The 15,273-nt window shown below is 32.8% G+C and overlaps 1 protein-coding gene across 1 annotated transcript in view; it reads left to right on the forward strand.

Annotated features, from left to right (window-relative positions):
- Positions 1-3,702: 3,702 nt before the first annotated feature.
- Positions 3,703-15,273, forward strand: part of LOC149828488 (putative mitochondrial-processing peptidase subunit beta, mitochondrial) — a 124,220-nt gene continuing 112,649 nt past the window's right edge. Inside the window, exons 1-3 of the mRNA XM_090017064.1 lie at positions 3,703-3,831; positions 9,123-9,251; positions 9,483-9,638. Of these exons, the coding sequence (XP_089873190.1) occupies positions 3,703-3,831; positions 9,123-9,251; positions 9,483-9,638 (414 nt within the window). The remainder of the gene's footprint in view (positions 3,832-9,122; positions 9,252-9,482; positions 9,639-15,273) is intronic.

Raw genomic sequence — 15,273 nt, forward strand, 5'->3', positions numbered from 1 at the left:
TGAAAAGATTTAAAAGATTACTCGCCTCCGTTTTTTGAATATTTGCGGGAAAAAGGGAGAGACGGGATTCGCTCGTCGGTACGAGGTTTGATTGTTCCTGGCGCCTTTACCAGGGGTAATCGAACCAAGGATCGAATTTATGCCTTTTTGCTTTGCCTAAATATTATGTAAGAATTTATTCTAAGTCTAAGGGTGCACAAATAATCATGCTTGTGCAATGCAAATGCAAACGTGTATATTTTTTAGAAAACACTTTTTGAAATTTGGGATTTTCCAAGTGATTCTGAAATAAATTTGAGAATATGGTGAAAAAATGGTTTTTTTTAAAGTTGAAGATGGACTTGGAGAAGTTAGTTTTTCGAACTTAAGATTCAGAATGGATCTTGAGTTTTGAAATAATAAAAGATTGAGATGAACCTGAATTTGAAAAAGGGAGTTTAGAAAATAAGAATTGAAAGTTGAATATAGATTTCAAAAATGGAGTTTAGAATTGAAAGTCAAGATGGAATTTGAAAATAGAGTGGAATTCTAGTTTTAAATTTTGAAATCAGGATGAAAGTTGGATGAGATTTAAGAAATCTAAATGGGATTTTGGAATTGGGTTTTGAGATATGGAACTTTGAAAAACATGGATTTGGACTTGAAGCCTGAATTTGAGATAGTATCTAAAATTTGGATTTTAAATTAGATTGGAAATCTATATGGAATTTAGAAATGGAATTGGACTTGAGAAATTAAAAAGGATTTTGAGAATGGAATTGAATTTGAAATCTGGATTTCAGGATGGCATTGGGTTTGGAATCTGGAATCTTAAATAGAATTGGATCCAAAGTCTGGAGTAGAATTTGATCTGAAATCTAGAATCCTAGATGGATTTGGATCCGAAGTCTGGAATCCAAGATGGAGTTGAATCCAAAATTTGGAATCCTAAATGGAATTGGATCCAAAGTCTGGAATTCAATATGGAATTAGAAGATGGATCTGGATTTTAGAAATCCAGATGAGATTTGAAGATGGATCTGGATTTTGAAAATCCAGATGAGATCCGAAGATGGGTCTCGGCTTTGGAAATATAGATGGGTTTTGAGAATAAAATTGGATGTTGGGAACCCAGATAGAACTTTGAAAAATTGGATTTGAGAAATCCTAGATCAATTTGTGCAATTTTGGGAAGAAGGATATAGGATGAAACTTGATTTTTAAACTTGAATTTTGAAATCAGAAGATGAATCTGGAAATTTTAAAGTTGAATTGAACTTTGAAACTTGATTTTGAATATTAAATTAAATTTTGAAATTGAATCTTGATCCTAGAAATGAATATGGAATTTTCAAAGTTGAATTGAACTCTGAAATTCGATTTGAATTGAAAATTGAATTCAGAATATAGAAGTAGATTCGAATTTTCAAAGTCAAATGGGACTTTGAAATTGAAGTTTTGAATTTTTGAAGTAAGATAAAATTTGAGAATAGAAAGGAGATTTTGAATTACAAATGAGAACTGAAGATTGATCTGATAAGTGAAGAAGATACTTGAAGAATTGTCTCAAAAATCACTTGATTTTTGAAGAAAAAATTAAAATAATTTGAAAATATGATGTGATTCTGTCCTAAATGATGTAATGAATTAAAGAATTTGAAAGTTGGATATTGAAAAGCATATTCCATTCTTTAGGGGAATTGAAATAAGATTGAAGATATAATACATTCCTGACTATGGTCATTGAATGTATTATATAATAATTTGTATTTAAATTCATATGAAGAATAAAATACATTATGGTACCTTTATAGAGTTTAAAATGAAATTAACCCTCAATATATCTTGACTATGGCCATTGATATATATTTTGAGTTAATTTCAAATTAAACTCTGATAAAGGAAGAAAATATTTTAGAAAAATATGATGATTTTGAAAAGAGATACAGTGTAGATCCAATGTTATTCCATAAAAGATGAAAATCCTAAGTCTTGTTCACACCTTGACTATGGCCATTGATGCAAATCGTCAACTTAGGATTTAATCACCTTTTATTAGAATGGTGCATGTGCCATTCGTGTTCCCAATCGTGAATTTATGAAAGAAAAGAGAAAAATAACATAGAACAAGTATTTTATGATGTTTACATGCTCATACATTCTAATCCAAGACATGAAAATGAAAATTCTCATTACCATCTACTATTACGAACTTGAATTGAGATTGAAAATATTAAAATCTCTAATGTAGGAGAGGAAATCAGCATTTTCCATGTATTTCCTGTAGAATAAGTTAGCATAAAAGCAAAAAAAAATATCATGGCATAAGCCCACTTGCATATGGTTAAGCATAATGAAGGGTATATACATATATGTCTGCACAGGGTCATATTCTAATTGCCCACTAGGCTGGAGATAGGTGTCAGAGTCGGTAATCTTTGTAGGTCTGAATACCTAAGTAAGGTTATGCTTCATGAGAAAGGTCTATAGATGAAGTAGATGTGATTTGAAGCAATATAGAAGAGGGGGCTATGGCTAAATGATAGACATAATGCAAGGACTACAACAGATGATGGGTAATTTTGCTATAGAAATATAATTCAACTAATTTGGTTGAAAATTCAGTAGACACAAAACAGGAAATATAAAGATAAAGCAAGAATTTCAAAAAAAAAAGTATGAGAAAAGAAAGCATGGGTAGGAAATAGACATATGCAGGGGATAACAGATAAATGCAACATGTGGGGTGCCTGCTGATATTAGAAACATATGTTGTAGATGTGATGGGCAAGCATGAAGGGAGGTTGATGGTGTTGCAAATGCTGGGAAGTGAAGGTGGATGCTGAAGAAGGTGCCATATATTAATGATGCAGAAAATCACAGCACAAGCATGTGAAAGAGGTGGGGTGCTTGTAAAGGAACGAAGTGGCTGTGTTATAGCAGGTAGAAGCTTGTGTTGCGATATGTGTAAGTGATTGCAATGTGATGGCAGCACTGGGCTAGGAAAGTAGATGGATGGATGTAAGAAAGTGAATACGGTGGTGTCTGGGTATATGATGGCATGAGATGGGTAGCTGGAAGTGAAGGTTTGTGTAAAGATAAACTAAGTAGTGGTTGCATGGCTGGAATGGGGTGAAGCTGGAGACTGTGCATGGATGCAGCAAGGTAATTGGACATGCTGAAGATGGAATGTTATGATGAAATAGTAGGTTGTAGTTGTGAAAGGGAAAATTACAGGAGGTACAGATGATAGTGGCAGGGGAGTGCAATGGTAATGTGGAGGTTTTGTCAACTATGTACAGGGGTGGTGTTGTACTAGTATAGCAGTGGAAAGAAGGGGATGACTAGCAAATGGTTTGTAAAGAGAGTAGGCCACTGGTGATGGTGAAAACACCATTGAAAGTCTAATGTATAGGATGGAGATGGAGTGCTATCGTGACAGCAGTGAACAGAGTATATTACGAAGATGCTGAATATAGTAATAGTGCAGTGAAAATGGTGTTGTGAGCAAGTGACGTGAGTGAAAGTGTTTGGAATAGGATGGTGAATAGTGCAGATTGCAGAGAAAAAAAAAGTTTGTTTAACACCAGTATACGGTGTGGGCTAAATGACATATGTTGAGCATTGGTGGTGTTGAGTGCTTGCCATGCAGTGAAGTGAAGTGCATAAAGATGGTGAGTGTGCAACAGTGAAGCAGAAGTAGTAGGTGACAGGGGATGGTGGATGGTGGTGTTTGCAGAGAATGCAGAAAAGTACCAACAACATGTGCACTGTGTAGGTGTGGATGACTACAGCGTAGTGGGTATGGTGAGGGGAGATGTGGAGATAGTGAAGATGTTTCAATCAATGAATGTATGACCTTTGCAGGGTAAGGTGTTTGTCTTGATATCCAGAGCTTATCTCCTGAGGTACATAGAGAACCAGACTGTCTTGCAGACTTTGTTATAAGTGCCAAAGATATTTCAGGATCCACTTCAGCTTTCGGATTGATAGACTTGCACCACTTAAAAAGCTTGGCATCGCACACAGGAAGGATAGAAGCAGGGAGCAAACACTGAATGTGACTCTTTTTTTTTTTGGCCCCATTTCTTCCAAGAAAGCCAAAACACTCTCTTTCTTGAACAGCAAAGCACAAAGAGTCAACAGCAACCTTTGCATGATATTTCCTTCCCCCAGGATACACCTTGTGAAGATTAGATAAGCTGATTATACTATTTTTGGCTGCACCAGAGAGGACTCTCTATCTTTCTGCTTGAACATCTATGTCCTCATCAAACTCACGCTTGTAACATTCTAAAGATGACCTCAACAAAGGCTCAAGTGAACTCTCAGGGTCATCGTGCATGAATCCTCTTACAAATTTTTTTTCACCAACTTGTTTCTTTGCACAAATCCAACTTGGACGAAGGCAGAACTTCAATCCCAAGAACAAACACAAAGTAAATGATACTCTCTAGTCTCAAATAACAGAGAGAAGCACCAGTGACATTCCAATCTAAGATTCCTGACCAAGGCTTTATTCTTTGTCTGCGAAGAGCAAGTGAAGCAAGCCCATCCGCCAAGCAAAATCCAGAAGATAGCCTAAAATTTTGCTTAAGAAAAATATTTGCATTTTTAGTAGCTTTTATGAGCCCCATTATGAATGATAATACCATAAGAACAAGTCCACTAAAGAAATGGACCAAGAGGACCATGGTTTGTGCCATTGAATGATCCCAATAAAGTTGATCAAGGCCAAACACTGTAAAGACAAATATTGCAAGAGAAGTAGGAAACAGTAAGATGTTGAAGTCCCAAATATATATAGAAATCCAATATGCAAGGACAGACACCCCACTGATAAGTTGTTGGTGCTTGGCCTTGACTTCCCATTCCTTTACAATAGCAACGTGGCTTTTGGGATTGATCGTTCACTTCAGCGATGGGAAAATCAGAGAAGAAGAATAAGAAGAGGAGGAAGAAGGGGAAACCGAGAATGAGAAACTATGGTGGGGTGATAAAGGGATGGCTTGAGCTTCCTTCTTGCGCCCATTTTATAGAAGGGGTGGAAGATTCGGGAAAAATGGGGTCGTTGGAGATGAACGGAGGAGAAAGGGGGAAGGCATCACGCCCTTTGCCTCTGCGGTTTCTCCTTCGTGACGAGAGGCCATTAGGCCTTTTGCAGATTGGGTCCAGAATTTTTATACCATTTCTGAAGAAGTGGCTTTTTTATAAAAAAATTCAAAAAGAGGGGAAAAGGTTGTTTTTCTAAAAAGATATTTTTGAGGGAAAATGTGAGACGAATGCGAGGGGAAAACCTGAGGTTTTTAGAAGATGGGATCCAGACGAGGCCTCTTTGAAAATACTTAATTTGAAATCTTGAAGTTTTTACAAAATAAGGCTTTTGGAATAACATAATTGTTTCAAAATGGATCTGGATCTAGAGTTTTTGATAAAGCTTTAGAATTTCGGATTTTGGATTGGGTTTGGACCCTGAATTGAGAAAAAACTCGAGAAAATAAGAAAAAATTGATTTTTTTGATCTTTTTGAGAATGAAAAGATTCCGGATCAGAATTGGATCCGATTTGGATCAGAAATTGGGTCAGAAGTGAAAATTTGAGTCTGGATTCCAGTGAACCCAAGAAATGAATGGAAACTTGATCAGAAATTGACCTGATTTATTCAAAAGATGGACCTAGAGGCAAAAGGGGAATTTTTGGATTTTTGGAAAAATTTGGGGTGTTTAAAATATCGATTTAAGATATTATTTTGATTCTTAATATCGATTTAAGATATTTTGATTCTAAATATCAATTTTAAGATATCAATATGAATTTCCAATTCGATTTAAGATATTGTTTTGAATCTTAATATTGATTTCTATGTTGATTCTTGATATCAATTTAAGATATTGTTTTGATTCTTAATATCAATTTAAGATATTGTTTTGATTCTAAATATCGATTTTTAAGATATCAATAAAAAAAATCATATCGATTTAAGATGTTTTGATTCTTAATATCGATTTAAGATATTGTTTTGATTCTAAATATCGATTTTTAAGATACCAATACAAATTTTTAATTCGATTTAAGATATTGTTCTGAATCTTAATATTGATTTCTATGCTTATTCTTGATATTGATTTAAGATATTGTTTTGATTCTTAATATCGATTTATATCATGATTCTGTATATCGATTTATAAGCTATTAACAGGAATTTTCATATTGATTTGTATGATATTTGATCATTGATTTGTGTTATACTATGATAATATTTTCGTAACAAAGGCAAATCTTTGTGGTCGAAAAAGACGTCATTGCGTAAATCACCTAAAACGTGAACCGCTTAAAGGTATATGTTATTTTATTATAAAATATTTGGCAGGTCCCATAAGCATTAAACTCCTCTGCTATAAAAGGAGCTCTTCGCAATATTTCCTCCTAAACGTTCTACAAAAAATATAACGCTTCGTCTTCTTTCGTCGGAGCACCCTTTACCGTCTCGGTAACTTTCTCTATTATGCAGGTTACCAATGGCTTACATTCGTAAGAGAAGAAACACTTTGTCGTTAGAGGGAAAATCTCTTGACGAAATTATCGAACAATATGCTTTGTATGTGCAATTAGAAGCGTACTACAGAATAACGATGATTGAGAATGATAAAGAAAGGGAGCAATTACTGGTAAAGCATAAAGCGGAACCTAATTTGTCAGATATTGATGATGATAATCCAATGAAGGATGATGAGGAAGAAGTACAGATGAAAAAGAAGAAGAATGATGACGAAGAGAAGCAAAATGAAAGGAAGGAGGAGGATAGTGAAAAAAAAAGCAAAGGAAATCAAGGCAAAGGGAAAAGCAAAGGAATAATAAGGAGAAGGAGGAAGAGAAACGAAGGCAAAAGGAGGAGGAGAGGGAAAATCAAGGGAAGAATGAGGAGGAAGAGAAGCGAAGGCAAAAGAAGAAGGAGGAGGAGGAGAGGAAAAAGCAAAGGAAGAATAAGGAGAAGGAGGAAGAGAAATAAAGGTAATTGAAAAAGAAGAAGGAAGAAGAAGAGAAGCAAAGACAGTTGAAAAAAAAGGAGGAAGAGAAGCAAAGACAATTGAAGAAGAAGGAAGAGAAAAGGCAAAGGAAGCAGATTCAGGATGAGGAAGAGAAGGAAATGCAAAGGAAGGAGAAGGAGGACGAGGAAGAGAAGGAAAGACAAAGGAAGGAGAAGGAGGACGAGAAAGAGAAGAAAAGGCAAAAGGAAGGAGAAGGAGGATGAGGAAGAGAAGGAAAGAGAAAAGAAGAAGCAGAAGGAAGAAGAAAAGGAAAGGGAAAGGAAAAAGCAGGAGGAGGAAGAGAAGGAAAGGGAAAGGAAAAAGCAGAGGATGGATGCGAAAGAGCGAAGGAGGGAAGAAAGAAGTACAAAAACAAAGGAAGGGAGGGGATAAAGAGGAGAAAAGTGTGACCAAGGTACATAAATCGCTACTGTCTATTGCGATGTACTGTTGTAGGTATTATTATGTATAGTGATTACTATATATAGTGATTAATCTGTATAGCGATTATTATGTATAGTGATTACTATGTATAGCGATTACTGCGATAGCGATTACTACGATAGTGATTACTATGTATAGTGATTATTGCGATAGCGATTACTATATATAGTGATTAATTGTGATTTGATATTTTGTGTTACAGGCAGGTCAGAAGAGAAGCAGAGTAGCAAGTAAAAAGTTGAAAGGGCGGTGTCAGTGACCTGTAGTTCTATCGTGGTTTAGATTGCTGAGTGAATATCAAAAGGACCAATTACGAAAGATGCACTTCGGCGGCCTTCTAGACCAACATTATTTTGAAAATTACTGGAACACCATGACCCACCTGATCAATAAGTGGAACCATAAGATGAACACATTCCAGTTGGGGGTTTTGAGATCACTATGACCCTAGAAGATATGGCACGGATTATGGGTCTAAAATGCCATGAAAGTGTTGTCCTAATACGAGATTTAAACTATAAACAAAGGGACAATTGCACGGCCCTTCTAGGAATGTCGATGGATGAATGGCGTGAGTGTATTTCTGGTGAAAGCAATTCCTCATCGAAAGTTTATTTTTTTCGTAATAAATGAGAAGGATGGTCCACTGCATGTGCATCTGAAGCAGCTGACCAAGAGTTACGCGGCTTCCTTCTTTATTTTTTTGGAGTTACTTTATTTTCTAATTGTTTTGGTTCAAGAATAAGTTACTTGTGGTTGCAGTTCCTGAAAGACTTAGATGAAGTCAACAACTGGGCATGGGGTGTTGTTATGCTCACACACTTGTACAATCAACTTTATCGTGCGAGTAAGGGTATTAAAACCGTAGGGGGGGGTTGGCCATTTGTTCAGGTATTTGTTTATTACATATTTAATGCTTGTAGACTAAGCTCGTTGAATGTTATAGTCTTACTAATATAATGTTTTTGTAGGCCTGGACGTGGGAGTATATTGTTGCATTGTGTCCTTAGTGTGGCCCTGCGGTTTGTGGTTTTCTTAAGATTGGCCAGTGGGCTTCAATAAATGTCAAGGAGGAAAATACTCAGTTCATTTTAGATGGGTTGCAATTAAATGAGGTAAATGGTTTAAAATTGTTATAATGTTTAGCATTCTTAAGTAATCATTGCTTTAGGATTTTGTCTTCCTTAGTACAAATCGTTATCTCCTTAGCATCTAACTTTCATTAGCGTAAATCATTGTAATGTTTAACATTCTTAAGTATTCATCACTTTAGGATTTTGTGTTTCTTAGTATAAATCGTTATCTCTTTAACATCTAACTTTCATTAGCGTAAATCGTTGTAATGCTTAGCATTCTTAAGTAATCATTGCTTTAGGATTTTGTCTTCTTTAGTATAAATCGTCATCTTCTTAGCATCTAACTTTTATTAGCGTAAATCATTGTAATGTTTAACATTTTTAAGTAATCATCGCTTTAAGATTTTGTCTTCCTTAGTACAAATTGTTATCTCCTTAGCATCTAACTTTCATTAGCGTAAATCGTTGTAATGTTAATCATTCTTAAGTAATCATCGCTTTAGGATTTTGTCTTTCTTAGTACAAATCGTTATCGCATTTAGCATTTTGCATGAATAATTATATTTATATCTAAACCACAAACTCGATTATACAGGTTGTGTGGAGACCATATGGGGTTGGGAAGGATGAGGACGACGAGGTTGTTGTCGAGGCTGCAAGACAGGCTGACTGCGATATTTGGCTCTTTAGCAAATATAAAACCGAGTTGCAGTATGGTAGTCGAGTACTCCTACAAGTTGGCTTGAGACAGTCGATACCAAAAGTGCCTGTGCTATTGAGAAGAAAGATGAATAGTGGTGGGGCCAGGAATGTGAATTGGCACGAACGCTTCAAGAAACAATTGGGTAGCTGAAAGAAAGGAGGTGTTCGTGCCATACCATATGATTATAAAGAACGACAATATGACCCCAACTATTTCAAACAATATTGTCAACCCATGCGTTGAAATCGACAGATTAAGGAGAAGCAACCTGAAAGTAAGGTCACTCTTGTTCCCGAGCATGTCGTCTTTCAGTATAGACGTAGCGTCCATCATGTCCCTTTGGTGGATACTATGATTCTCTCTGTTGCAGTACACGATAAGGAGCAAACACAACTCCCAAAGGATAAGGTATCATCCGACCAAAGGTTAGCGATGCTAGAGAGGGAGAATAAGGAGTTACAAAGGAACATACAAAATTTGGGGAGACAAATTGGGTCACTGGTTGAGATGATTACCAATGGATTTAACAAGATCAAGGGAACAAAGAGGCCACCGAATAAAGAGACTCCACTAAGGCAAAGAAAGAGACGATTTCTATGTCCATCTGAGTCATCAAGTGTCAGTGAATAAACATATTATGTGATTTGTGTATTCCGATAATTCTATATTGTAATTCTATCATTCTTTGTTGTAATTATATAATTCTTTCCTTAATAAGTGTAACACAGAAGTGCTACTGAAAAATCGACAAGACTACATAAACATAGGTTTGTAATTATATAATTTTTTCATGATTTGTACTTACATTTGTTAATTCGTATAGCAACTACTGGCTTAGGGTTTATTATGTATCATGATTTCTGTGATAGCGATTACTATGTATAGTGATTATGAAGTTGTCATGATTTGTACTTACGTTTGCTAAATCATATAGCGATTATTAGTTTAGGGTTTATTATTTATAGCAATTATTGTGATAGTGATTACTTAGTATAGCGATTAATAGGTATAGCGATTATGAAGTTACCACGATTTGTACTTACGTTTGCTAAATCGTATAGCGATTACTGATTTAGGGTTTATTACTTATAGTGTTTCCTGTGATGACGATTACTTAATATGGTGATTACTCAGTATAGCGATTATGAAGTTACCATGATTTGTACTTACGTTTGCTAAATCGTATAGCGATTACTGGTTTAGGGTTTATTATTTATAGTGTTTTCTGTGATAGCGATTACTTAGTATAGCGATTAATAGGTATAGTGATTATGAAGTTACCATGATTTGTACTTACGTTTGCTATATCGTATAGCGATTACTAGTTTTGAGTTTATTATGTATAGTGATTTTTTTAATAGCGATTACTCAATATAGCGACTATGAAGTTACCATGATTTGTACTTACTTTTACTAAATTGTATAGTGATTACCGGTTTAGTGTTTATTACTTATAGTGTTTTCTGTGATAGCGATTACTTAGTATAGTGATTATGAAGTTACCACGATTTGTACTTACGTTTGGTAAATCCTATAGTGATTACTAGTTTTGAGTTTATTTTGTATAGTGATTCCTATAATAGCGATTACTAGGTATAGCGATTATGAAGTTACCACGATTTGTACTTAGGTTTGTTCAATCGTTAAGTGATTACTGGTTTAGGGTTTATTATTTATAGTGTTTCCTTTAAGTGTAAGGAACGTCGCATAACATTAGTTTAGGGTTTAGGGTCTATAGTTTAGGGAAACGTCATCTGACACGCTACTGATGTTATGCGATGTGTCATTCATTTACACGTACTCACGTAATTTTGATGATACTAGCAAATGAAACAACGTCTTTTAATTAATACGCAAAATAATTTTTTATTTGTTAATATTCTTTGGGCAAGATTTTTTAAAACCGATGAGATGTGAAATGACGTGAAGAATAAATGAATAAAGCATCGCATAACTTCAGTAGTGTGTTCTGCAAGGAATGCAAGATGTTTCCTTTAAGAGCATGGAACAAGCGACGTTTCATTTAAAGAAGAATCGAAGACTTTCCTATAACGTGCTTCGTGAGCAACGAACAGAAAAAATGATGTTTCCTTTAACCTCCATCGCAAAAGTTGTATCGATGTCGAAGGACGCTGCGATTCAGTCGAACGTTCACAAAAAAGGGTACCTTCGATTCCTTTAACCTGCTTTGTCTTTTTTATGTCATTTACAGTTCGTTTACTGAATATAATGTTACAGTTCGTTTACTGAATATTCAGCTAATTTCAATGCAACATCCACAAAACAAGGTGCCAGAAAACTCATCAAAGTGCTCGAAGAGAACATCGACCAGATGTGAGATGAATTTGCAGAAGGAAACACTATCAATAATTTTGTACGTAAGAAACCACTATCAGTTATACATTTACGTATGCCATGGGTATGTATATTTGTTGTAAACAGACTATACACAATTTCGTCATATATATTCAAAGCAAAGAAACAACCTTGTCGGTCAGCGTCGTCACCCCTTATTTTATAGTATATCAGTTATCTTATATGTTTATTTTCTTTTTTGATTTACTAATGTACCTTCGTGTTTTAAACTTACTATTATTATTGTTTCATTCAACAGAGTATTTTCCGCTGAATACTATATGCGGCAGAATTTCTAGACGGACTACAATACTGGGGTAACGATGACGAAATGGCAAACTTTTGTTCAAGTAAAAAGGTTTGTGACCATATCGATTTGTAAGATGTTAAATCTATTTAAGATCTTGTTTTGATTCTTAATATCGATTTTTAAGTTATCAATAGGAATTTGCATATCAATTTAAAATATTATTTTGATTCTTAATATTCATTTTTATGTTCATTCTAAATATCAATTTTTAAGATATCAATAGAAATTTTCAAATCGATTTAAGATATTTTTTGATTATTGATATTGATTTCTATGTTGATTCTTAATATATATTTTTAAGCTATCAATAAGAATTTCCATATCGATTTAAGATACTGTTTTGATTCTTAATATCGATTTCAATGCTGATTCTTAATATTGATTTAAGATAATGTTTTGATTCTTAATATCAACTTAAGATATTGTTTTGATTCTAAATATCAATTTTTAAGATATCAATAGGAATTTCCATATAAATTTAAGATGTTTTGATTCTTAATATCGATTTAAGATATTGTTTTGATTCTTAATATCGATTTTTAAGATATCAATACGAATTTTCAATTTGATTTAAGATATTGTTCTGAATCTTAATATTGATTTTTATGTTGATTCTTAATATCAATTTAAGATACTGTTTTGATTCTTAATATCAATTTCTACGTTGATTTTTAATATCTATTTTTAAGCTATCAATAGGAATTTTCTTATCGATTTAAGATATTGTTCTGATTCTTAATATTGATTTCTATGTTGATTCATAATATTAATTTAAGATATTGTTTTGATTCTTAATATCGATTTATATGTTGATTCTAAATATCGATTTTTAAGATATTAATAGAAATTTTCAAATCGATTTAAGATATTGTTTTGATTCTTAATATTGATTTCTATGTTGATTCTTAATATCTATTTTTAAGCTATCAATAAGAATTTTCATATCAATTTAAGATATTATTCTGATTCCTAATATTGATTTCTATGTTGATTCTTAATATTGATTTGAGATATTATTTTGATTCTTAATGTCGACTTAAGATATTGTTTTGATTATAAATATCAATTTTTAAGATATCAATAGGAATTTTCATATCAATTTAAAATGTTTTGATTCTTAATATTGATTTAAGATATTGTTTTGATTATTAATATCGATTTTTAAGATATCAATATGAATTTCCAAATCGATTTAAGATATTGTTCTGAATCTTAATATTGATTTTTATGTTGATGCTTAATATCGATTTAAGATATTGTTTTGATTCTTAATATCGATTTCCATGTTGGTTTTTAATATCTATTTTTAAGCTATCAATAGGAATTTTCATATCGATTTAAGATATTGTTCTGATTCTTAATATTGATTTCTATGTTGATTCCTAATATTGATTTAAGATATTTTTTTTATTCTTAATATTGATTTATATGTTGATTTTTAACATTGATTTTTATGCTTTTAATACGCATTTCCATATCGATTTTGTAAGATATTTTATAATCGATTTGCAAATATTGATTCCTACATTATGGCAATCGAAAAAGCATTGGGTCTTATATGTGTTGGATGTACGAAAATAAAAAATATGGTTATACAATCTCCTTGAACTATAACATTGGTGTAGACCGTGACATTGTGCATTTGATAAGTTTCTATCTATAAGATTACCGTATCTTGTATTGTGGCCCAGAATTTACTTGCTTTTGCATAAACCACAGGTTGGATTTTTTAAAGACATGTTGGGTGTCGACATTGACCTGTGGAGGCTTCACGTCACAGAGGATGCTCCTTTACAAAAATAATGGCATCGATTGTGGCATATGTGTAATGAAGTATATTGAAGCAATATACTAAGCACGAGCACCAGAATTCACCGTTGTATGCTATACACTTAAACATATTTTATTATCCTATATTATTGGTGACTACATTTCTATATTGTTCTGACTTTCGGGTTTTTTTTCAGAAAGATATACTTGGATTCCGCACAGAACTATGCAAAAAATTGATGAATTTTTTAATTATGGAAGATACAAAAACCCAGACTGCAAGATTACCTAGAAAGCAACAAAGGGCGTGAGGCTCCCAAGAGTAAGATGAAGTCATTTTAAATGTCTACCTGTTCTCAAGGATAACTTGAAGAGGGTTACGTTCTACTGCTGAGAGAGAGAGAGAGAGCAATTTTCAGTTCAACATTCAATTTCCTGAACATTACAAATTTTTTGTTTACAAACATTTGTAACAGATTTTGTAGACTGTGTATACAAATTTTGTAAGACTGTGTACAAAATTCACATTGATCCATAAACCAAATTATGAACCTGGCACACGCGTGTTGAATACGCAAATTGCCACCTTAAGTGCGCAAATCACAACAATGTCATGTTTCAAAATCATAATACAAATATCTTGCAAATCGACACATCTTACAAATCGATATAATATTGCATAATATATTATAAATTGATTCTTAATATTGATTTGTATGCTTATTCTTAATATCTATTTTTAAGCTATTAATTGGAATTTTTCTCTTGATTTTTATGATATTTTATCATGATTTGTAGATATTGCTTCCTAACACGATGTCTACTATAAATTTATAGGATATTATATCGATTTTTGTGAGATATTGTTTTGTTTGTTATTATCGATTTGTGAGATATTATGTTGAATTGTCATATATCAATTTGTAAGATATTATGTATTTTCTAGTGTCGATTTGTGAAATATTATTTTATTTGTTATTATCGATTTGTAATATATTATGCTGAATTGATGTATATCGATTTATAAGATATTATGTGTTTTCTAGTGTCAATTTGTGAGATAATATTTTTTTGTTAATATCGATTTGTAATATATTATGTTGAATTATCGTATATCGATTTGTAAGATATTATGTGTTTTCTAGTATCAATTTTTGAGATATTGATTTGGTCATTAATATCGATTTATAATATATTATGTTGAATTCTCGTATATCGATTTATAAGATATTATGCTGAATTGCCGTATACCGATTTATAATATATTGTGTTGAATTCTCGTATATCGATTTGTAAGATATTATGTGTTTTCTAGTATCAATTTGTGAGATATTATTTTGGTTGTTAATATCGATTTATAATATATTATACTAAATTATCGTATATCGATTTGTAAGATATTATGTCGAATTGTCGAATATCGATTTGTAAGATATTATGTATTTTCTAGTGTCGATTTGTGAGATATTGTTTTGTTTATTATTATCGATTTGTAATATATTATGTTTAATTATTGTATATCGATTTGTAAGATATTATGTATTTTCTAGTATTGATTTGTGAGATATGGTTTTGTTTGTTAATATCGATTTGTAAGCTATTATGTTG

Source organism: Nuphar pumila, chromosome 9 (genome assembly GCF_984573655.1).
Source record: "Nuphar pumila chromosome 9, dmNupPumi1.hap1.1, whole genome shotgun sequence".
Lineage (NCBI taxonomy): Eukaryota > Viridiplantae > Streptophyta > Magnoliopsida > Nymphaeales > Nymphaeaceae > Nuphar > Nuphar pumila.